Consider the following 24,715-nt stretch of genomic DNA (forward strand, 5'->3'; position numbering starts at 1 on the left):
ATAAGCTACCTCATAATGTGTGGTCCTTTGGACTTCTGAGATCAGCATGGCACAGCAAACCCTGCAGTAGTTATCCATGAAAAGTTCGCTGTCATTGTGACCTCCCATTTTGTCTGAAAAGAAGATTTCAATATATCAATGGTGGCATTTTGAAATCGATACATCTATCACTCTGACCAATTCAAAGTAATTTCTTTACAATAGTGAAAATACTTAAATTTTCCAATAACTGAAGTTAAGCAGTGCAAATAACATAGTCAAATGAGAATTTTAGATCTAAAAAAATCGACTTGGAATTAGGAGCAGATGGTTATCTGTAAAGTGCTCACCTCTGAGGCAGGCCAAAAATTATTGCCCTGGTTAAATTTTTTTTTTGGTTAAAAATATCCGAGCAGATTCCATGCAAAATCAGGTAACTACTAAAAACTCCTGTATTTCACTAAAAAGAGCACATTCTGAGAATTAAAGTTTTTTTTGGCTTTCTGCTCATGAGGCAGTGAATGCTGTACAGAAATAAGGATAGAAAATGTTGGAAATGTATATCAGTTCAGTCAGCGTCAGGAGCAGGGTGAACATTTCAAGTGGAACTCTATCTCAACTATTGCCTGGTCTGATGAAATGTCCCACTGGAAACATTAAGCTGGCGTTTCCCCAACAGATGCATTTCAAGCATTTTATTTTCAAATTTTTATTTCATATTTCAAACATTGTGCTTTTTTTTTACATGATGTGCAGTGTTTTTTTCTTGGATTAGAAATGAAATAAAATAAATTTAAATAAAATAAAACCTTGTATAAAGTTTGATGCTCTCCATCTTACACAGAGTTTACAGCGCAGAATCAGGTCATTCAGCCCGGCTGGCCTCGACATGCCAATGTTGATGATCCACTCAAGCCTCCTCCCACTCTATTTCATATAACCATATCTGCATATCCTTCTATTCCTTTCTCATGTATTCACCTAGCTGGCCCTCAGGTGCATCTACCTCAACCATTCCATTTGGTAACAAGTTCCACATTTCAAACATTATCTCAGTAAAGAAGTTTCTCCTGAATTCCTTTTTGGATTTATTGATGACTACCTTATATTTATGGCCCCTGAGGTGCAGCCCTTGCCAGATCTAAGCCCGAGTTTTAGTTTGCTATTAGTCTGAAGGTTCACCACCACGTGTTAAATGAACAATAACTAACGGCAAGCAACATCACAAGAATCTAGTCAAAGAAAGCAGATTACATCATTTTCATGACAGATTACCTGAATACCAGTCTGGCCTATAGCACTTAATCCACATTTTCAATGCATGATACGGTTATGAAGGAGCATTTAAATTGCTTTACTAGTTACTGAGCACTAACATTTTGCTGTAGGTAAATCGCTAGGGGAAACAACAACAAAAATGCCATTTATATAGCGTCTTTAACATAGTAAAACATCCATGGCATTTCATCGCATGTTATCAAACAAAACTCATTGTCTGTGGTGCAATGATTGAAGATCGCACGATACAATTTAAAGAGCATTGCAAGTTTGTTTTTTATTCAGCAGTTATTTATTATGCAGCTACGTAGTATAAGTTTGTGTTTGCTGTTGGTAAACACTTATCACCAACATTGATGAGGATATCCTGATGGTACAACTTACAGATGTCTCAGGAGCCAACGTAGATGCACAAACTCATATGTTTTTTATTCATTCATGGGATGTGGGTGCCGCAGGGTAGGCCAGCATTTACTGCCCATCCCTAACTGTCCTTGAGAAGGTGGTGGTGAGCTGCCTTCTTGAACTGCTGCAGTCCGTGTGGTGTAGGCACACCCACAGTGCTGTTAGGGAGGGAGTTCCAGGATTTTGACCCAGCAACAGCGAAGGATAAAATTTCCCTTAAGCTATGCTATTCCCCTGTAGCATTCAATAAAATTAATTCTAACATTATTCATTTAGCATGTGCAGAGTCATGGAGCCAAGCAATAGTCTTGTCAGTGGCTAGGTGGAATTCTTTAAGCCTGCCTCCATGTTTAGTTGCTGGGCACTTCTGGACAATGTTAATCATTGTTTGGGCTGCATCACAGCTGCAGCCTGCATGGTCTTGTAACCCCACTGATGTTGGATGGCTGCACAAAGGCCTTGGTCAGTCCAGAACTGGTTTTAAAAGACCCACTGTCGCTGTGGGAGATCAAAGCCGGGTGGAAGAACATGGCATCTATGATGAGAGAATCTGGCGGATGTTTTCTCCTGCCAATAATCCTGTCATGGGTCCTCAGCTGTTACTCCTTGGCATGCTGGGCTTAACCGTGTGGGGTGGCGTGAGGCAAGTTGCACTGCTGGCGGGCTGAGGAGGTCACTGACTAAGGGTTGGGTTCGAGTAAACCTTCTCCAGTGGCTTGCCTGTTGCAATTAGCCTCCTGATTGAGGGGCGGGGGAGACAATGTTGCTCAGGATTGGGAGTGAGGGGGAGGTGAGTTGGTCAGAGAGTACCTGTGATGACACACATTGTTGAAGTGAGTTGCACATCAATAAGTTTGGTGTGGGCAGGCTGGTACTATACTGGGGCTCAGTATTCTGCAGTTGAGTATGTGATGGCAAAAGCAGAGGTCCTTAGGGTCTTCACCTGTGATCCCCATGAGGTACCAGCCAGTTTACTGAGAAGGTTGTTGTGGATTTTAATTTTTTCTGCAGTATTGATGAGGTGCTGTTGGTACATAAGGTTTCTGACAAGAGTGACGCCTAAATAAACAGGGTGTGGATTGTGCTTCAGTCTCTGGCCTTCCAGGGTGTTGTCCAGTTCCCTCTTAGCGCTGGCATTGTGAAGATGGAGACTGCTAGATACTATTTTATTGGTGCTCGATTGTAGGCACCATGTCTTGCAGTCGTCAGCCAGCTTTGCAGTATCAGTTAATGCATCTTCCAGCTCAAATAAAGTTTGAGCCTGTGTGCCACATACAGCATATGTACAGATGTCATCTGTATAGATAAACTTCCGGGACTGGGTTGGAGAAGGTCTTTGATGTAGCTGAGCAGAGTTAGGGCTAGGACAGACCCCTGGGGTAGCCCATTCAGCTGTTTCCTCCAGGCACTAGTCTTGTCACCCAAATGCACCCTGAACAGGTGTCAGTAACCAAGGGACGGAGGCCTCTTGATATTTTGATGAATAAGCCAATGTGCCAGACTGTATCGTATGCTGCAGTGAAGTCAAGGAAAATTGCCCCTGTTTTGAGATTCCTTTGAAAGTCATTTTATGTGCTCCTGCCTTGTCAAAAGCCTAAAATTCTAAGATTAACAATTCTAACATTAAAATAAAGGCAAAGTAATGCAGATGCTGGAAATCTGAAACAAAAACAAAAAATGCTAGAAAAACTCAGCAGGTCTGACAGTATCTGTGGAGGCAAAGACAGAGTTTAACGTTTTGAGTCTGTATGACTTTTCTTCAGAGCTAAAGGGAAGTAGAAATGAGGTGAAATACATGCTGTTTAAGTGAGGTTGGAACAGGTGAAGCTGGAGAGAAGGCCAGCGATAGGTCGAGGCAAAGGAGAGATTGCAAAAGATGTCAAAAACAAAAGGTCAAAGGGTTGTTAATTCTAACATTAATCCTAGCCTAATGAGTTGGTTTGGGTTCAGTTGATAGCATTCACATCTCAGAGACAGAGGGTTGTGGGTCCAAGCCTCTTTCCCACTGAGCGCAAACAAAATCTTGCATTTATAAAATGCCCCAAGGTGCTTCACAGGAGCATTATCAAACAGAGTTTGACACTGAGCCACATAAAGAGGTATTGGGAAAGATGATCTAAAGCTTGGTCAAAGACATAGGTTTAGAAGAGGGAAGCGAGGCAGAGGGGTGATAGGTATAGCGACTGTATTCCAGAGCTTAGGGCCTATGCAGCTGAAGGCTCGGCTACTAATGTGGAAACTATTAAAATCAGGAAGAGAACAGATTTGGTGAAGCACAGCGATCTCAGAGGGCAAATCTAAGAAGACACTTGAGTGTAGCACCTCAATGCTGTATTTTCACTGTGCTGTCCTTTGCATGAAACAGTAAATTGAGACTGTCTGTTCCAGCAGATGTTAAAGATCTTATTTGACCACAACAGGGCTTTTAAAAAGGAATTTAGAGAGTATGTGTTTTGCCAATTCTATAAGTGTCCCATGTTACATGTTGAGGTTGTAGAGAATTACTCAAATAAGTTTTCTTCGGTTAAACAAAGAATGGGGTAAGTTTATTGAAACTATTTCTGAACTAAAATTTTTAAAAAAAAATCAATCACACCTGGGCCCACACACGAAAAAGTTCAGATAGCGAAGCAAGAGGATAAGTTTACAAGGATTCTTTAGTCCACGAAAAAAAAAGTGGAGCACATGGTTAGCTGTTCCTTGATTGGTCGCGATGTGGTGATTCAGCGTTGTGGCATTCAGCTTAGTTGTTCTCCTGGATGCAGTCGTATCGAGCATATTTCCACATTTTAAAAGATCTCAGTTCACAGTCATTTTCTTCTCAGGGTGATCACTTTACAAACCGAGCGCAGTGCTTGCAGAGAGAGAGAGAGAAAGAGAGAGAGAGAAGCCACACAGCTCCAACAGCCTGTTTCAGTACAGCATTGTCCTTTTCACTTCTTCCTCTATCCTGCTTGACAGGAGTTCCCTTGAAATATCTTGCTGGTTGTATATTCCAGAGGGGCTTCATTAGTTCATGTCTGCTGCAGTTATTGTTTCTGAACAGGTAACTGAATTTTGATGTCTCATCTCAGAAACACTTGCAAAGTCTTGGCATGGTGTGAATAGTCAGGAGATGGGGTCTTTCATGCTCCCCTGGGGGTAGATTGTCAGTCTTCATTCAACTTTTTGGAATGCAAAATTGTGTTTTGTAGCAGCTTGGCCTGTCTGGGCTGTTTCTTTTTTTTAAAAAAAAACACAATTGTTTGTATAGGGTTCCAGTTTAAAATCCAGCCAGTGAAAAAATCAGAAATCATATCTTCAAAAAGCACATCCTCATGACAACAGATGCAAGGGTTTTAATCATTTAATAAATAAGCACAAGCTACACTGACATCTGGGACACTGTGCCAATAGAAACACAGAAAAATTATTAAGAAACCTCTATTGCTACATATCATAAGAACACAAGGTTCCATTCAAAGTTCATCCTCGTGCTTTATGGTATCTCACTACCACAAAACCCACACAACCTCCCATAAACTCCCCACGTTTGGGGAGTATATTCAGTACTTATCTGACGACACATAAATGCCAAAGTTCCTCACGGATTATGATAGACCAATAGATAAACCAGATAAATATCACCCAAAAAACACTGGCACTTGTATTTTGTTTAAACAAAAAGCTGCACTCATTACATTCCAGATTTGAGCACTGGAGGTGCTACTCTCCAGTATAGTAATAAGCAATTGTTGCGCCGTTGGAGATGCTGCATTACAGATAAGAGATTAAACTGATGCCTTATCTGCCTGCTTAAGTGGACATAAAAGACCCCAGGACACCATTTTGAAGAACAGGTGACCTGGACAATATTTATCCCTCTACCAACATCACTGAAAAAAAATCATCTGATCACTAACACATTGCTGTTTGCAGGAACTTGCTATGCACAGATTGGCTGCCACGTTTCCTATGTTACAAAAGTCACAAGCAGTGGAGCAGTAGCAGGTGAGAGCAGTTTGTTCCATTCAGGTGACTATTGTGCCAGCTGTGTTACATTCAGTACATTCAGGATACTTACCAGGGAGGAAAGAAACATCTGCTCAAATCTGTCCCTTCTGAAGAAATAGCGTTCTGAGCCGGATTCAACCTTTTAACTCCGTTTGTCTCAACACGGATGCTGACAGGCCTGCTGGGTACGTCCATTACTTTCCGTTTATATTTCATAGCACCTTCTGCAGCTGCCAGTCCAAATGGAAGGAGCTCAGGCCATGGGTGGCCCCCACATTTCGACAATGACTCCCTGCGAGTCCTCCTCCAGGCTGTGAGCCTGCAGCAGGATCTTCTTATGCCCAGTGATGGCAAAAGGAGACCCTCCCCACCAAACAAAAGAAGGCTGAATAAAGGTACCAGTGGAAATCAGCAGCTGTGGGGGTCATCCAGAGGACATGGTTGTAGTGCCCTAAGGAGTTGAATGATCACCTCTGTTAGGCAAGGGTCTAATCTTTTGGTAGAAGGACCTAGATGGGAGGGTGTGACACATGTAAAGTGTGGGGTTGCCTATTGCCTGGGCTGTGTGCAGAAGGCAGAATGAAACAGACATGTTACACAGCATGGCACTGGATGATTCTGAGGGGGGTCTGAATTCAAAGAACATTTAGTTTGTGAGGATCACTGCGAAGTGGTGGATGTCGACATTGTACATGTTGGGCACAAACATGATAGCATGATCTTTCCACAGAAGATTCACGACAATGCCCACTTTTTTTGAAGGGGAGAGGGCATGTACTGTCCGTGAGAGGTTAAGGGCTGGTGGATGTGCTAGCTCTGGCAATCTCCTATGAACGTGATGGTATTGAAGATGGCCAGCAAACAATGGTTGGCCACGGAGCGGCTGGAGGGCGGCCCAGGGTGGTGAGATTCCAAGGGCTTACAGCTTACTCCTGCAAAGTTTATGCTGACAATCTTTGTTGGGGAGGGGTGGGGGGAAATAGAGGAGTCTGGGGAGTGTGCGGGGGAGCATTGATGGGATTGAGTTCAGCAGCTTGCTGCATTTGCGGAGGAATGTGCCTGTCTCAATCTTGAAGGGGGCGAGGGTGAGACTCTGGTTAGCAGAGTCTGTTTTTAGGAAGTGTGAATCTTTGAAATCTGCTCAAATCATGATGGAGCCCTTCATAATCCTTGTTCCAGCATTATCTGCTTATGTTCCTATTCTGACATCTGCTTGCCTTCTGTATTATTGGAGACTGGTGGGATGATGGTGCATTGCTGACCTGACGTGGGGGGTGGGTAGCCCAGCCAATTTGCTGCCGTAAAATCCAGCCCAATGTAAATGCAGGTCTGTCTGTTTTTATTCGTTGTAGTGAAAGATGGAGTCAAGATGAGGCAAATGAGGCAGTTGTCAGAGCTGATACAGTCAGGCAATGGGGATCACTGTTCTTGATTCACATATATACAAACATACGAGTTAGGAGGAGTAGGCCACTCGGCCCCTCGAGCCTGCTCCACCATTCAATAAGATCAGGGCTGATCTCTTTGCTACCTCAAATCCACATTCCCACCTTCCCCTGGTAACCTTTTGCCCCTTGCTTCTCAAGAATCTATCTACCTCTGCCTTAAAAATATTCAAAGACCCTGCTTCTACCACCTTTGGAGTTCCAAAGACTCACGACCCTCAGAGAAAAGATTTCTCCTCACCTTGGTCTCAAATGGGTGACCCCTTATTTTTAAACAGTGACCCCCTCATTCTAGAGTCTCCTACAAGAGGAAACATCCTCTCCACATCCACATGGTTCATACGGTGCCTGAGGTTTATTGGAGATTAAAGCTGTGGCCGGAGTTGGAAGCACCACTGAGTGGTTTAATGCGGAAGCAGGGTTTTAAGTTGGATCAGGTCAGGATTTTGTTTTATTTTTATTTCGGCCTGGCATCTTTCTTTACAAAAACTAAGGTCACAGCCTCATAGAGGGACAGGAAAGAGGAAGCAAGAGGCAGGGACGAAGTGTGGCTAAAGAGGCTGAGCAGGGATGGGATAGGGAAAGGAGGAGTGGGGGAGAGGAGAGGGAGGAGTAGGGGCATCTAGGGGCAGGAATTTGAGGGGAAGGGAGGGTCAGTGAAGGTGGAGAGGAGAAGCGAGGTATTGAGAGGCGAGGCAAGGGAAGGTTGGGTGGGAAGGAACAGGAGATAGGAGGGGTGAGGGAAGGGGAGGACAGGGGTGGGGGATATCCACTTTTAAGGTGAGCATATTTTATTCGAATCCACATTTCTCTGCCTTAGTGACTTATCTACCTTCAGTCCTGCTATTCAAATCCTACCGGTTATTGCTGGGAAATGTGAACATTTCCTGCTGTTGCCAACAAATGTATTTAGAAACTCAGAAGTGAATATCTTAAGTATCTTATGAAGAAAGGCTGGACCTATACCTATTAGAGTTTAGTAGAATGAAAGGTGATTTTATTGAAACATATAAGATCCTGAGGGGATTTGACAGAATGATATCTGGTCACTTGTGGGACAGACTAGAACCAGGGGACACAGTTTAAGAACAAGTGGTCTACCATTTAAGATGGAGATGTGGAGAATTTTCTTTCTCTCAAAGGGTCGTTAGTATGTGGAATTCTCTTCCCCAGAAAGCACTGGAGGCTGGGTCATTATTCAAGGCAGAGTTAGACAGGTTTTTGATAGTCAAGGGAGTCAAGGGTTATGGGGGACAGGTAGCAAAGTGGAGTTGAGACACAACCAGATCAGCCATGATCTTATTTAATGGCGTAGCAGGCTCAAAGGGCTGAATGGCCGACTCCTGTTCCTAAGTCCAATGTTCCTATGAATAGACTCTTGTCAATGAAAATTAAAAGTGAGGACATGGAATTTGCATTGCTCTGGGATCAAGGTAGGGATAAAATGACAAATGTTATGTCACTGGTGGCTACACTGCTAACCAACTGCAAATATAGTGTCCTTTGTTGACAGAAACTAAAGCACAAATTATTCAACTGCAGAGACCTGCACAGAACATGGTTTGCAAATTCAGACAATAATAAGGTTTGGGTGCAGGACTGCACAACAGTGTGTTAACTTGTAAAAGCTCACAGTATTTGGTGAAGGAAATTTTCAACAAAGAAAATCATTATTTTCAAATTTATGAAATAAATATATTAGTTAAAGTGAAAATAGAAAGTGCTGGAAGTACTCAACAGGTCTGGCAGTTTCTATGGAAAGAGAAACAAAGTTAACATTTCGAGTTGAATATGACTTCTTCAGAACTGAAGGAAGGTAGAAATTATCACTTGATAGTACAGAACTTGAGTACTGCTGAAAAAGAGACATGCTAACAAAGTTTTTTGACTTGGGGTCATCAGGGCAGATTCACATGAATAGTAAATCTCAAAGGGAACAACAATTTATACTGCACCCTCTTCTCATGCAGTTGAAATTGTTGTTCCCTTTGAGATTTGGTTTTCTTGCGAATCTGCCCTGATGAGCGCAAGACAAAAAGCTTCAATATGTCTCTTTTTTCAGCAAAACTGAAGGTAGAAATGTCGCGAGTTTTATGTTGCTGGAAGGGGAGATGGGAAGGGGGAACAAAAGGGAAGATCTGGGAGAGGGTGGGAGAGATTAAATGGCAAAGATGTCATGGAACAAGAGGCAAAGGGAGTGGTAATGGTTGCAGTGCAGAAATAAAGCATTAGTTCAGAAGGAGTGTGAATGGCAGAATAATGAACAGCAATCTCTATCTCAAAGCTGTCCTGGTCCACAGTTTCATTCCATCCTTTGTCTCATCCGACATTTTTACAAAAAATGTTTTCTCTTCCTTTCAGGTGTTAAGGAATGCAAGCTTCAACAACTCATGGATACCAATGCCTCTCAAAATCTTTCTTCTCCTTAACTGCCCTCTAATCCCATCCCTTTTTTTAACCCCACCCTCTTGCCTTGTATTCACAATACCCTCTGACCTTCCCCTCTCTGACACTGAATGATCTACACTTAGCAAAGAACTCAATTTACCCACCTCAATGAATTGAGCTTGGCACAATGTTGAGCTCTTCTTCCATCACGTCCTCCTCAGGGCTCATTTTTTTGGCTAGGAGCCTGCCCCTGGCTAGCGGACCCTTTCACCCACCTCCACCTAAATCCCACCCTCTGACCAATTACCCACTCTTGATCTTTTCATGAGAATTACTGCGGTGACATCAACCATCTTACTTTCTTTGCTTCCCTCATTCACTTTAACATGTCTTCCTCTGAACTTGCTGCATTCCATTCTCTCAAGTGCTGTAATTGTCTGGTGTTGCAACCTCTATTTTGCACAGGCTGAGTGCCAACTCTCAGACACTTCTTCCTCCCTCTCCCTGAACCATGACCCCACCACCAAACATCAAGCCATTGTTTTCAAGGCTGTCACTGACTTCTTCAACTCTGGAGATCTTCCCTCCCACCTCATAATTCCTTAACCCCAAACAGCCCACTTCAATCACCTTCCCAAAAGACTGTCCTGGTAGACCCATTGTTTCAGCCTTTTCCTGACCCACTGATCTTTTTTCTTCCTATCTTGACCATTTTTTCTCCCCTTGCCCAATCTCTTTCCACCTACATCTGTGACTCTTCACCAATTTCCTGGCCCTGACCACCTCCTCTTCACTATGGACATACAATCTCTCTACACTGCCATTCCGCACCAGAACAGCCCGAGAGCTCTGCACTTCTTCCTTAAACAGAGGCGTGAACAATCCCCATCCACCACCACCCTCCTTCGTCTTGTTGAAGTTGTTCTCTCATTGAACAATTTCTTCTTTAACTTGTCTGACTTTCTCCAAATAAAAAGTGCTATGGATACCCACATGGGTCCTACTTAAACCTGTCTTTTTGTAAGGTATGTGGAACAATTCCTTCTTCTAGTTCTGCTCAGGCCTCCTCCCCCAAGTCTTTTTCTGGTATATCTGCTCTTGCCTAGAATGCAAAAACTTCCATCAACTTTGCTTCCAATTTCCACCCTTCTCTCACCTTCATGTGGTCCATCTTTGACACTTTCCGGCCCTTCCTTGAGTCTCCGTCTCCATTTTTGGGGATAGGCTGTCCACCAATATTCATTATAAGCCCACCGACTCCCACAGCTACCTCGACTACACTTCCTCAAATCCTGCGCCTGTAAAGACTCCATTCTATTCTCCCAGGTTCTCTGTCGCTGTTGCATCTGTTCTGACGATGCAACCTTCCACAATGGTGCTTCTGATATGTCTTCCTTTTTCCTCAACTGAGGATTCCTCCTCACCCCCACTACGATTGACCATGTCCAATACGTTTCCTGCACTTCTGCCCTCATCCTTTTCCCTTCCTCCCAGAACCATGATATTCCCCTTGCCCTCACTTTCCACCCCGCCAGCCTCCACATTCAAAGGGTCATCCTCCACTATTTCTGCCACCTCCAGCATGATGCCACCACCAAACACATCTTCCCCTCCCCTGTCAGCATTCTGTCTGCAACAGCCTGGTCCACTCCTCTGTCATACTTAGTCCCCTTCCCACGGCACCTTCTCATGCAATCACAGGAAGTACAACACCAACTCCTTTACCTCCTCTCTCAATGCCCAAGGCCCCAAACACTCCTTCCAGATAAAGCAGTGACTTACTTGTACTTCTTTTAGTTTAGTCTACTGTATTTGCTGCTCATAATGTGGTCTCCTTTACATTAGGAAGACCAAATGCAGATTGGGTCACCACTCTGCAGGACACCAAGACTCAGTCCACAAGCATGACCCCAAGCTTCTGGTTTGCTGGCCATTTTAATTCACCAGGTTGCTCTCACACACATATTCCTGTCCTTGGCCTGCTACAGTATTCCAGCGAAGCTCAGCACAAGCTTGGGGAACAGCACCTCATCTTCTGATTAGACATTTTACAGTCTTCTGGACTCAGCATTGTGTTCAACAATTTCATACCATGACTCTGTCCCCCATTTTGATTCTGGTTTTTTTTTAGCCATTTGCCGGTCTGAATCTTGTTTTTCATGCTTTTGCTTTCAGACAGATCCATTCATTATTCTGCCATTCACACTTACTCTGGACATTGTTTTGTTTCTTTACTACAACCATTACCACTCCCACTGCCTTTTGTTTCATGACACCTTTGTCATTTAATCTCTCCCCACCCTCAGCCCTATTTCTGTTTTTCCTCCCTCTTGCAATGGAATAAAACCCATCACACTTCTACCTTCTTTCAGTTCTGAGCAAGAGCCATATTTGACTTGAACATTAACTTTGCTTCTGTCCCTACAGATGCTGCCAGACCTGCTGAGTATTTCCAGCACAATCTGTTTTTATTCATTTTTTCAGCATCCACAGTATTTTGCTTTTATATTGGTAGATAATTATGTTCATTGGCTATCTATTGCCTAACCTGACAACACAAAATTTCCAGGTCTTTACTGCTGATGTCATTTTAGTAGTCATCCACATTGGCATGGGTCTGTAGTCACATGTAGACCAGGTAAAGACAGCAGATTTCCTTCCCTAAAAGTGAACAATCTTTACGACAATGGTTTTGTGGTCATCATATTTTTATTTAATTCAAATTTCACCATCTGCCGTGATGGGATTCAAACCCGGGTCCCCAGATCATTACCTTGGGTCTCTGGAATACCAGTCCAGTGACAATAGCACTACGCCACTGCCTTCCCATCCAAGCCATTAACTTAAAATGTACACTTTGGATCCAGGAATGGAGATTTTGGCTATGAAAAACACAGAAGGCTCAATGTGCTTTCAGGTTTTGGATTCACTTTGTTGCAGACTTCAATTCCCCCTAGTTTTCCTTCTCGATTCCCTCTTTTCAAAGGCACTGACTGATGCTGGTGCATGGTTTCACAAGCAGCGTCAGCCTCGGTTTTAGGTGGACTATTTGAAATGCTAACGTTTTCTCTTTTCAGAGGCTGCTAGATTTGCCGTGCAATTTCAATATATTCCATTTTTGAGGTTCGTGTTTTTTGATTTAAGACTTTAAAGCTGTATCCCCTGCATTTAGCTACGTGTAAAGATGATCACTTTATTAAAACTTAGGTGAGTGGAAGTTGTAGCCTGCTTTGTGTACACTTTGCAAGTTGACTGGTTGTGAAATTGGCTGCAATCCAATTTCACATGCATTGCATAACTGACTAGAATCACAGGTGCTGAACCGATGTTGCCATAATGTAGATTCAATTAGATATGACTTTACACTGGCGCAGATTCAAACACGTACTGAATGCACTTAGGATAAACGCGGCAGCTTTCAACCTTTCAACACACTCAGCTCAATTACAACAGCAGCCCCTTGTGGTAACTGTTAGAAAACTGAACCTAAGCTACCCATTGCTGCCTCTGTTAATCAGCTAAAAGAGCACCAACTTAGGATCAAAACCTGTGGGCTATATCGTCTATAACCCCAAACAGTACTTTTATCCAGTTGGGCGTCAGGAGAGCTAGGTCAGTTTAGTTAGAGCAGGACCCATCAGACCACTAACAATTTCTAAAAGATTATATAACGTATAAAAATAATATTCTCTCTTTTCTTTTAAGCTTTTTCCCCATTAATACGTTTTTCAAACTGCAGTAACTAATGAAGACTTGCATCTAAAATCACATCTTACATTATCCATCAGGAACATCTCAAATTCTTAACATACCAGGTCCATCCTGAAGGATGGCACCTACAAAAATCTAACATTTCTTCAATCCTGCACCATCCTGTTAGTTTAGATCTTGGAGTGGGATTGAACCTACAACCTCTGATTCAGAAGAGAAGATGCTATCTACTGAGGAACAACAACTTCAGTCTCACAAAAACATTCTCACAAAAGCAAAATACTGTAGATGCTGGAGGTCTGAAATAGAAATGGATAATGCTGGAAACACTCACAGGGAGAGAGTGCAAGAGAAACAGCGTGGCCATTTACAGGGAGAGAGAGTGAGAGAAACAGCATGGTCATTTACAGGGAGAGAGTGTGAGAGAAACAGCGTGGCCATTTACAGGGAGAGAGAGTGAGAGAAACAGCATGGTCATTTACAGGGAGAGAGTGTGAGAGAAACAGCGTGGCCATTTACAGGGAGAGAGTGTGAGAGAAACAGCATGGTCATTTACAGGGAGAGAGTGTGAGAGAAACAGCGTGGTCATTTACAGTGAGAGAGTGCGAGAGAAACAGCGTGGTCATTTACAGTGAGAGAGTGCGAGAGAAACAGTGTGGTCATTTACAGGGAGAGGGTGCGAGAGAAACAGTGTGGTCATTTACAGGGAGAATGCACGAAAGAAACAGCGTGGTCATTTACAGGGAGAGATTGTGAGAGAAGCAGCGTGGTCAATTACAGTAAGGGAGTTTGAGAGAAACAGCGTGGTCATTTACAGTAAGGGAGTTTGAAAGAAACAGCGTGGTCATTTACAGTAAAGGAGTTTGAGAGAAACAACGTGGTCATTTACAGTAAGAGAGTTTGAGAGGAACAGCATGGTCATTTACAGTAAGGGAGTTTGAGAGAAACAGTGTGGTCATTTACAGTAAGGGAGTTTGAGAGAAACAGCGTGGTCATTTACAGTAAGGGAGTTTGAGAGAAACAGCGTGGTCATTTACAGTAAGGGAGTTAGAGCGAAACAGCGTGGTCAATTACAGTAAGGGAGTTTGAGAGAAACAGCATGGTCATTTACAGTAAGGGAGTTTGAGAGAAACAGCATGGTCATTTACAGTAAGGGAGTTTGAGAGAAACAGCATGGTCATTTACAGTAAGGGAGTTTGAGAGAAACAGCGTGGTCATTTACAGGGAGAGAATGAGAGAGAAACAGCGTGGCTATTTACAGGGAGAGAGTGTGGGAGAAGCAGAGCTTTATCAATAAGAGAGTGTGAGAGAGACCATTAAAGAGCGTGAGAGGGAAAAGAGCACGGAGAATAGTTGATTGGTGAGTAGGATTAGTGAGTATCTCTAATCTTTAAAGTAAAAGTAAGGTCTTGAGTTTGCCTTTAAATCTCGTGTCTTTTTTTTTTACTTCCTAAAGATAGCTGAAGATCGATACTGGTGTGTATAAAAAATAATTATAATAATGTGTAAAGAGTGGGGATACTAGAGTAATTAATTAATAAATTGAATAAAATATGATAGTGATGGCAGGACGGGTGATGTGTTGCTGCTGCAACATGTGAGAGCTGCTGGACACCAAGGTGATCCAGAATGAACAGATCTATACCAGGTCTTTGCAGCTCGAGGAACTTTGAATCCAAGTTAAGGAGCTGGAGTCCAAGCTGCAGACATTGCGCCACATCAGGGAAGGGGAAAGTTGCCTAGAAACTTTGTTCCAGGAGGCAGTCACACCCCTCAGATTAGGTAGTTCAAATTTGGTCTGTGATAAGGGATAGGAGGGTGTGACTGCAGATGAAGCAGGTATGGGGGCCCAGGGGCAGTGTTCAAGGAGCTGCGGCCCCTGCAACTGTCCAACATTTACAAGGTTCTTGCAAGCTGTGTGGATGAGAGTGGGCACTGCAGGGAGGATGAGCGAACTGACCACGGCACCGTGGTACAGGGAGCCATTCAAGTGAGGGGAGGAAATAGGAATGTAAGAGTGGTACGGGACTGTATAATTAGGGGGATAGATACTGTTATTTGCAGCCATGAGCCGAGTCTCGAAAGCTGTCTTGCCTGCCCGGTGCCAGGGTTAAGGACATCTCCTCAGGGTTGGAGAGGAACTTGGAGTGGGGGGGAGGGATCCAATTGCTGTTGTCTACATTGGTACCAACAACATTGATAGGACTAGGAAGGAGGTTCTGCTGAAAGAATTCGAACAGTTAGGGTCTAAATTAAAAAGCAGAACCTCCAAGGCAATAATCTTGGGATTGCTACCTCAGCCACGGGTAAACTGGCATAGGGTAAATAAAGTCAAGGAGTTAAATGTATGGCTCAGAGATTGGTGTGGGAGGAATGGGTTTCAGTTCATGGGGCACTGGCACCAGTACTGGGGTAGAAGGGACGGGCTTCACTTGAACCGTGCTGGGACCAGTGTCCTGGTGAGCCGAACAACTAGGGCTGTAGAGGAGGTAGAGGAGACTTTAAACTAAATAGAGGGGGGGGGGGGGGGGGGGGTTCCGGAAAGAGGATACATAGACTTACAAAGCAAAAGGACACAGCAGCCTTGCAGGACAGCTACTTAGGAAATGATACCCAGAGTGTGACAGGGAGGGACAGAGTGTACAAATATTAAAAAAAGCAGCAAATAGGGTCAAAGGGCGGAAAAATGGTAAAAAGGCAAAATTAATGGCCTTTACTTAAATGCACATAGTATTCAAAACAAAATAAATGAATTGAAGGCACAAATAGAGGTTAATGGGTATGATCTTATAGATATTACGGAGATGTGGTTACAAGGAGATCAAAGCTGGGAACTAAATATTCATGTGTATGTGACATTTTGAAACGACAGGCAGGAAAGAAAGGGTGGTGGGTAGCTCTGTTAGTATGAGATGGAATAAGTATGATAGCAAGAAAAGGATCTTGGATCGGAAGATGTAGAATCCATATGGGTGGGGGTAAGAAATAACAAGGGGGAGACGACACTGGTGGGAGTAGTCTATAGGCCCCCTGACAGTAGTTATACTGTTGGAAAGAGAATAAATCAGGAGATAATGAGGGCATGTAAAAGAGGCACTAAATTAATCATGGGTGACTTTAATCTTCATGTGGATTGGGAAAATCAAATTGGCAGAGGTAGGAACGAGCAAGAATTCAGAATGTATTCGGGACAATTTCTTAGAACAATATGTTGTGAATCCAACCAGGGGTCAGGCTATTTTGGATCTGGTAATGTGTAATAAAGAACAAAGAAAAGTACAGCACAGGAACAGGCCCTTCGGCCCTCCAAGCCTGCGCCGATCATATTGCCCGTCAACTAAAACATTTTGCACTTCCGGGGTCCGTATCCCTCTATTCCCATCCTACTCATGTATTTGTCAAGCTGCCTCTTAAACACCACTATCGTACTGCTTCCACCACCTCCTCCGGCAGCGAATTCCAGACACTCACTACCCTCTGCGTAAAAAATTTGCCCCGCACATCTCCTTTATGGTTTTCTCCTCTCACCTTAAATCTATGTCCCCTAGTAACTGACTCTTCCACCCTGCGAAAAAGCTTCTGACTATCTACTCTGTCCATGCTACTCATAATTTTGTAAACTTCTAACAAGTCACTCCTCAATCTCCGTCGCTCTAGTGAGAACAATCCGAGTTTCTCCAACCTCTCCTCATAGCTACTAACCTCCAGACCAGGCAGCATCCTGGTAAACCTCCTCTGCATCCTCTCCAACGCTTCCATATCCTTCTGGTAATGTGGCGACCAGAATTGCACACAATATTCCAAGTGTGGCATAACCAAGGTTCTATATAGCTGCAGCATGATTTCCCAGCTTTTATATTCAATACCCCTGTCACTGAAGGCAAGCATGCCATATGCCTTCCTGACTACCTTATCCACCTGCGTTGCCACTTTCAGTGACCTGTGGACCTGTACACCCAGATCCCTCTGCCCATCGATGCACTTAAGGGTTCTGCCATTTACTGTATAATTCCTGCCTGTATTAGACCTTCCAAAATGCATTACCTCGCATTTGTCCGGATTAAACTCCATCTGCCATTTCTCCGCCCAAGTCTCCAACCGATCTATATCCTGTTGTATCCTTTGACAATCCTCTTCACTATCTGCAACTCCTCCAACCTTAGTGTCGTCTGCAAACTTACTAATTAGCCCAGTTACATTTTCCTCCAAATCATTTATATATACCACAAACAGCAAAGGTCCCAGCACTGAATCCTGCGGAACTCCACTAGTCACAGCTCTCCATTCAGAAAAGCACCCTTCCACTGCTACCCTCTGTCTTCTATGACCAAGCCAATTCTGTATCCATCCTGCCAGCTCACCTCTGATCCCGTGCGACTTTACCTTCTGTACCAGTCTGCCATGAGGGACCTTGTCAAAGGCCTTACTGAAATCCATGTATATAACATCCACAGCCCTTCCATCGTCGATCATCTTTGTCACTTCCTCGAAAAACTCGATCAAGTTAGTGAGACACAACTTCCCCTTCACAAAACCATGCTGCCTCTCACAAATACGCCCATTTGCTTCCAAATGATAGTAAATCCTGTCACAAAGAATCTTCTCCAATAATTTCCCTACCACTGACGTAAGGCTCACCGGCCTGTAATTTCCTGGATTATCTCTACTATCCTTCTTAAACAATGGAACAACATTGGCCATTCTCCAGTTCTCTGAGACCTCACCTGTAGCCAGTGAGGATACAAAGATTTCTGTCAAGGCCCCAGCAATCTCCTCCCTTGCCTCCCTCAGTACTCTGGGGTAGATCCCATCTGGCCCTGGGGACTTATCCACCTTAATATTCTGCAAGACACCTAACACCTCCTCTTTTTTGATCTCAACATGATCTAGGCTATCTACACACTCTTCCCTAGATAAATCGACCGCTAAGTCCTTCTCTTTGGTGAATACTGATCAGAAGTATTCATTTAGTATCTCTCCCATTTAATGAGACAGGTTTAATAAATGATCTCAGAGTAAAGGATCTCCTAGGAAACAGTGACCATAATATGGTAGAATTTAGCATTCAGTTTGAGAGTGAGAAACTTGGGTCGGAAACAATTGTGCTAAACTTAAATAAGGGTAATTACAAAGGAATGATGGCAGAGTTGGATGGAGTGGACTAGGAAAGCAGTGTAGCAGAAAAGACGGTTGATGAACAATGGCAGATGTTTAAGAAAATAGCTCATGGCTCTCAACAAAGATATATCCCAGTGAGGAAGAAGGATTCAAGGAAGGGGATAAGCCAACCATGGTTAAGCAAGGAAGTTAAGGACAGTATCAAATTGAAAAAAAAACATACAATGTGGAAAAGATTAGTGGTAAGCCATAGGACTGGGAAAGTTTTAAAAACCAACAAAAGGTGACCAACAAAATAATAAAGAGTGAGAAAATAAACTTTGAGGGTAAACTAGCAAGTAATTTAAAAATGAACAGTAAGGGCTTCTTTAAATATATAAAAAGGAAGAGAGAGGCCAAAGTGAACAGAGACCCCTTAGAGAACGAGGCTGGGGAAATAATAATTGGGAACCAGGAAATGGCAGAGGAGTTATACTTTGGAGACTTTTATATTTTTAATCCTTACAGAGGAATAAATACTTTACAACAGTCTTCACAGAAGAAGACACTAATAGCATTCCAAAAATACTAAATAGTCAAGGGGCAAAAGTGGGGGAGGAAATAAATACAATAACTATCACTAGAGAAAAAGTACTAGGGAAACTAATGGGGCTAAAGGCCTGGACCTGATGGTTTGCTTCCTAGGGTATTAAAGGAAGAAGCTACAGAGATAGTGGGTGCATTGGTAGTAATCTTCCAAGAATCCTTAGATTTTGGAAAAGTCCCAGGGGATTGGAGAATGGCCAATATAACACCCTTATTCAAAAAGCGAGGGAGACAAAAAACAGGTAACTATAGGCCAGTTAGCTTAACATCTGTCACTGGGAAAGTGTTGGAGTCTATTATAAAGGTTGTAATAGCACAGCATTTAGAAATACATAATCTAATCAAGCAGAGTCAGGGTGGCTTCATGAAGGGGAAATCATGCCTAACAAATTTATAAGAATTCTTTGAGGAGGTAACAAGCAGGATAGATAAAGGGGAACCAGTAGATGTAATATATTTGGATTTTCAAAAGGCGTTTGATAAGGTACTGCACATAAGGCTACTTAATAAGATAAGAGCCCATGGTGTTGGGGGTAGTATATTAGCATGGATGGAGGATTGGCTAACTAATAGAAGACAGAGAGCTTTGATAAGGAGTGCATTTTCGGGATGGCAACCTTTAACTAATGGAGTGCCACAGGGATCAGTGCTGGGGCCTCAATTATTTACAATATATATTAATGACTTGGATGAGGGAAGTGAATGCACTGTCGCCAAGTTTGCGGATGATACAAAAATAGGTGGGAAGGCAAGTGGTGAGATGACACAAGGAGTCTACACAGGGACATAGTGAGGAAAAGTGATTGGGCAAAAACTTGGCAGATAGAATATAATGTGGGAAAATGTGAGGTTATGCTCTTTGGCAGGAAGAATAGAGGAGCTGCATATTATTTAAATTGAGAAAGACTGCAGAAGGCTGCAGTACAGAGGGATTTGGGAGTCCTTGTACATGAATCCCAAAAAGCTAACATACAAGTTCAACAGGTAATGGGGAAGGCAAATGGAATGTTGGCCTTTATTTCAAAGGGAATGGAATATAAAAATAGGGAAGTCTTGCTAAAACTATACAAAGCACTAGTTAGACCACACCTAGAATACTGTGAACAATTTTGGTCACCTTATCTAAGGAAAGATATACTGGCATTGGAGGCAGTCCAGAGAAGGTTCATTAGGTTGATCCCAGGTATGGAGGGATTTTCTTATGAGGAGAGGTCGAGTAGGTTGGGCTTGTACTCATTGGAGTTTAGAAGAATGAGAGGCGACCTTATTGAAACATATAAGATTCTTAGGGGGCTTGACTGGGTAGATGCTGAGAGGTTGTTTCCCCTTGTGGGAGAGTCTAGGACCAGAGGACATAATCTCAGAGTGAGGAGACACCTATTTAAAACCGAATCTTTTCCCTCAGAGGGTAATGAATCTGCGGAATTCTTTACCGCAGAGGGCTGTAGAAACTGGGTCATTAAATATATTCAAAGCTGAGATAGACAGATTTTTAATCAGTAGGGGAATCAAGGGTTATGGGGAAAAGGCAGGAAAGTGGAGTCGAGGATTATCAGATCAGCCATGATCTCATTGAATGGCGGAGCAGACCCAATGGGCTGAATGGCCTTCTCCATAAAGGCACAATATCATCAAATATTAAAGGCCACCTTTGTACAATGTGATTTCAAATATACAATAATGATTCTACTAAAAATATGTCCTGGGTAAATATGTTTGCGACACAAATTTCTTTTCATTCATAGGATAGGGGCATCACTGGCTAGGCCAGCATTTATTGTCCATCCCTAACTGCCCCTGTTCAGAGGGTATTTAATAGTTAACCACATTGCTGTGGGTCTGTAGACACATGTTCGCCAGACCAGGTAGGGACAGCAGATTTCCTTCCCTAACGAACATAAGTAGATGGGTTTTTATAGCAATCAGCAATGGTTTCATAGTCATCATTAGACTTTTTAATTCCAGATTTTTATTGAATTCAAATTCCACCATCAACGTGGCTGGATTTGAATGTGGGTCTCTGGATCACTAGTCCAGTGACAATACGACTACACCATCAACACCCCCCCGCCCGCCAAATACTGCAGAATTGTGATATTCCTAATTGTTTTTACGCTTGCAGGGGTTGTGGGATTTTCACTGAAACTACTGCTTATCATATAATTGTTTTATAAGAATGCTGGATGCCAAATATCTTTGTTATACTTATAATACATCTCCTGCTTTACGAGATGGCACAATAGTCACCTTTATCTGCGTACTTGTAAGACTTAAATCTGCTCAGACTAATGATAAAGCTATTTGATTTTTAAAACATAAATCTAGGTTATATTGTCATTATCAAAGGACTTTCGGATACTTATATTTGTTAGCAATGTGCATCTGAACATCTGGTGTTACTAAGAGTGGTTTATTGAAAGTATAAAGAAAAAGAGGACACAGAGTACTGCACAAAGAACAGGTAATTACTTCAGATTGCAAAGTGATAAAGCTCTCATTATATGAGCAAAGTAGTAACAGGTTAAATTATGAAAGGATGACAAATAAAGCATTAAAGCCACTTGTGCAGGAAACTAATCATCTTCCTATTTGCACCTGGTTCCATAATGATTTCATATGTCAAATAATAAGTCTTCCCCAGAAACCCAAAATCATTGAAGCAGTTTCTACAGGAACATCCTGCCTTCAACTCCAACAACAGGCAAAGATGAGAAGAGGCAATTTAGCCCATCGCTCTTGTATCCAGCTGCATTTTGAAATTTCTAACTACAATTTTTTTTCTGCTCCGCTCTGTCAGAGATTACAAAGAAAAATAATACTTTCTCGCTTCCAGTGCTGTTAGGTAGAATTCAAGGAACAGCTGGAGAAAAATGTGGACTTTTTGAAAACCTGTGCAGTAGTAATGGTGCAGCTGTGTGGAATGCCTAGTGGTAATGTCACTGAACTAGTAATCCAGAGACCCAGGCTAGTGCTCTGGGGACATGGGTTCAAATCTCACCATGGCAGCTGCTGGAATTTGAATTCACTTCATAAATCTGGAATTGAAAACTAGTCTCAGTAATGATAACCATACAACTATCATCAATTGTTGTAAAAGCCCATCAGGTTCACTAACGTACTTTAGGGAAGGAAATCTGACATCCTTGCCTTGACTGGCCTAGTTGTGACTCTAGACCCAAAGCAATGTGGTTAACTCTTAACTATCCTCTGAAATGGCCTAGTAAGCCACTCAGATCAAGGGCAATTAGGGATGGACGATATAGTTCCAAGTCAGGATGGGTTGAGCGACTTGGAGGGGAACTTCCAGGTGCTGGTGTTCCCATCTATCTGCTGTCCTTGTCCTTCTAGGTGGTAGTGTTCGTGGGTTTGGAAGGTGCTGTCTATGGAGCCTTGGTGAATTGCTGCAGTGCATCTTGTAGATGGTACACACGACTACTACTGTGCGTCGGTGGTGGAGGGAGTGAATGTTTATGGATGTGGTGTCAATCAAGCAGGCTGCTTTGTCCTGACGGTGTTCTTCAGTGTTGTGGGAGCTGCACTCATTCAGGCAAGTGGAGTGTATTCCATCACACTCCTCACTTGTGCCTTGTAGATGGTGGACAGGCTTTGGGAAGTCAGGAGATGAGTTACTCGTTGCACGATTTCTAGCCTCTGACCTGCTCTTGTAACCACAGTATTTATATGGCTAGTCCAGTTCAATTTCTGGTCAACGGCAACCCCTAGGATGTTGATAGTGGGAGATTCAGTGATGCTAATACCGTTAAACGTCAAGGGCCGATGGTTAGATTCTCTCTTGTTGGAGATGTTCATTGCCTGGCACTTGTGTGGAGCAAATGTTACTTGCTACTTGTCAGCCCAAGCCTGGATATTGTCCAGGTCTTGCTGCATTTGGACATGGACTGTTTCAGTAACTGAGGAGTTACAAATGGTGAACATTGTACAACCATCAGCCAACATCCCCACTTTTGACCTTATGACGGAAGGAAAGTCATTGATGAAGCAGCTGAAGATGGTTGGGCCGAGGACACTACCCTGAGGAACTCCTACAGTAATGTCCTGGAGCTGAGATGGCTGACCTCCAACAACCACAACCGTCTTCCTTTGTGCTAGGATTTCCTACCCTCCCCGCTGCAGCCTTGTCAAATATGGGGTGAAACCAAAAATAAAAACAGGGGGGAGAAAAATTACTCTCCGAACTCCTCAGGCAAACAAAACCAAATGGCTCAAAAACCATGGTACGGGTGGCCCATCTCTCTTCTGCCTTATACAATTATTAAACTATATTGACTGCACATAGTGCCTAAATGTGCTTAGTTTTTGTGACAAACCATTTGGTGCACCTCTGGTTATAGCTAATATGATCTGGTTATAGCTAACCAGTTAAACAGACAGTACTGGCTCTTCAACTAAATCCTTTGAGCTGAGGTCCATCCTGATGTATAATAGGTGTACTGATAGTGTGCCTAAAAATTACAAAATTGCTACAAAATTTGGTTCTGCAGAAAAGAGTCTGAAAAGTTTTAAAACATTCCAATATGAATTGTGCTATGTGTAGCCTTAGTGCTGAGAAGGGAAAGTCCAATTCGTGCTCATCATCAGGCAGCATCAGAGCATTATTCTCCATGAGCTGAGATCAGCCAAACAATCAACATAGTTAGCATTTATGATAAGCACTCCCCCCACCCTGTTTATGCACAGATTGATGTACGATTGCTTTTTAGCAATTGTTTGCTTCAGTGAGCGCCCTCTTTTCCAACAGGAGCAGCCATCTGTCGAATGATGGCACCTCAAAGGACAGCGATCAGAAGGGAAAGGGAGAATAAACACTAGGATGTTCACTTTGTTTAAATCCTGTTTCAAGTTTAAAGCCCATTTTTTTTTTATTTACTTTTTAAAAAATCAACGCTAAGTTTTCAATAAAATAACCTTGACTGTTGTGAAAGCTATGTGATTATAAAACTTGTTCGTTCCTGCTAAGGTCATGAGCTGAAAGAATAAAAATGTTTGTATTAGCAGCCCAGGGTTTGCTTGGGAAATTATGTCAAGGTGAATGCCCATGACATTATTAGTGTGTAAACAACCCAGCAATTCATGGCAAATTGAGATATATCATGAGTTGAGAATTGCCATAAATTTTGTGCTGCTTCAATGTTCACCTCAAGAAACAGCCACTCACCCTCAAGTTCATTGTGAGTTTAAAGAAATTGCTTCATTGGCACAGTAACACATTAAACCCACCACAGAAAAATAGGGCTGTATTTAATGATGCAAGGATCCTACTAATTACAAAACTTTTCCTATTCTGGTAATGTCTCTCAACTGCTTGGGCCCATAAAGGGTACAATTGGAACTACGGACACTCACTTCTGCAGGCAGTAAATTCTTCTTAGAGATTTCTAAAATTGCAATTCTTTTTTATTACTTTTCCATACTGTCTCTTTTGCTCTCTCTCTCAATCCACTCTTCCTTTCCTTCTCTTTATTCGTCTTTGTATTTAATTTGACTCAAATTCACTCTCCTCATTGGTCGAGAAGATAGGCTCTTGGTCCCATCATTCACCAAGATTCCAGATGCCCTCTTAGCATCGCCACACCATCACTGCCTCACAATTTCAGCAATTTGAGGCACAATATTTTTTTGAGCTATACTATGAGAGGAAGCGAAGCTGTGGCATAGTGGTATTGTCACTGGACCCAGGGTTGGGCTGAGAACAATGCTCTGAGGACCTGGGTTCAAATCCCACCACGGCAAATGGTGGGAAGCGGACTTAAAAGCCTGATGATGACCACGAACCCATTGCCAATTGTTGGAAA

The 24,715-nt window shown here is 42.8% G+C and overlaps 1 protein-coding gene and 1 pseudogene across 7 annotated transcripts in view; one reads left to right on the plus strand and one right to left on the minus strand.

Moving 5' to 3' along the window:
- LOC144687701 (zinc finger matrin-type protein 1-like) overlaps positions 1-24,715 on the minus strand; it is a 112,944-nt gene that overhangs the window by 22,093 nt on the left and 66,136 nt on the right. For 5 of the 6 annotated variants that reach the window (XM_078554147.1, XM_078554130.1, XM_078554156.1 and 2 more), the window contains one exon: positions 10-113. In XM_078554147.1, the coding sequence (XP_078410273.1) occupies positions 10-113 (104 nt within the window). Of the gene's footprint in view, positions 1-9; positions 114-9,652; positions 9,725-24,715 lie in introns of those variants that run through there. The other variant, XM_078554173.1, reaches the window with a different exon arrangement.
- The window catches only part of LOC144687802 (large ribosomal subunit protein eL31 pseudogene), a 647,000-nt pseudogene that overhangs the window by 5,120 nt on the left and 617,165 nt on the right, over positions 1-24,715 (plus strand). The window lies entirely within an intron of this gene.

This window comes from Cetorhinus maximus, chromosome 1, assembly GCF_964194155.1.
Source record: "Cetorhinus maximus chromosome 1, sCetMax3.hap1.1, whole genome shotgun sequence".
In the NCBI taxonomy this organism is placed as follows: domain Eukaryota; kingdom Metazoa; phylum Chordata; class Chondrichthyes; order Lamniformes; family Cetorhinidae; genus Cetorhinus; species Cetorhinus maximus.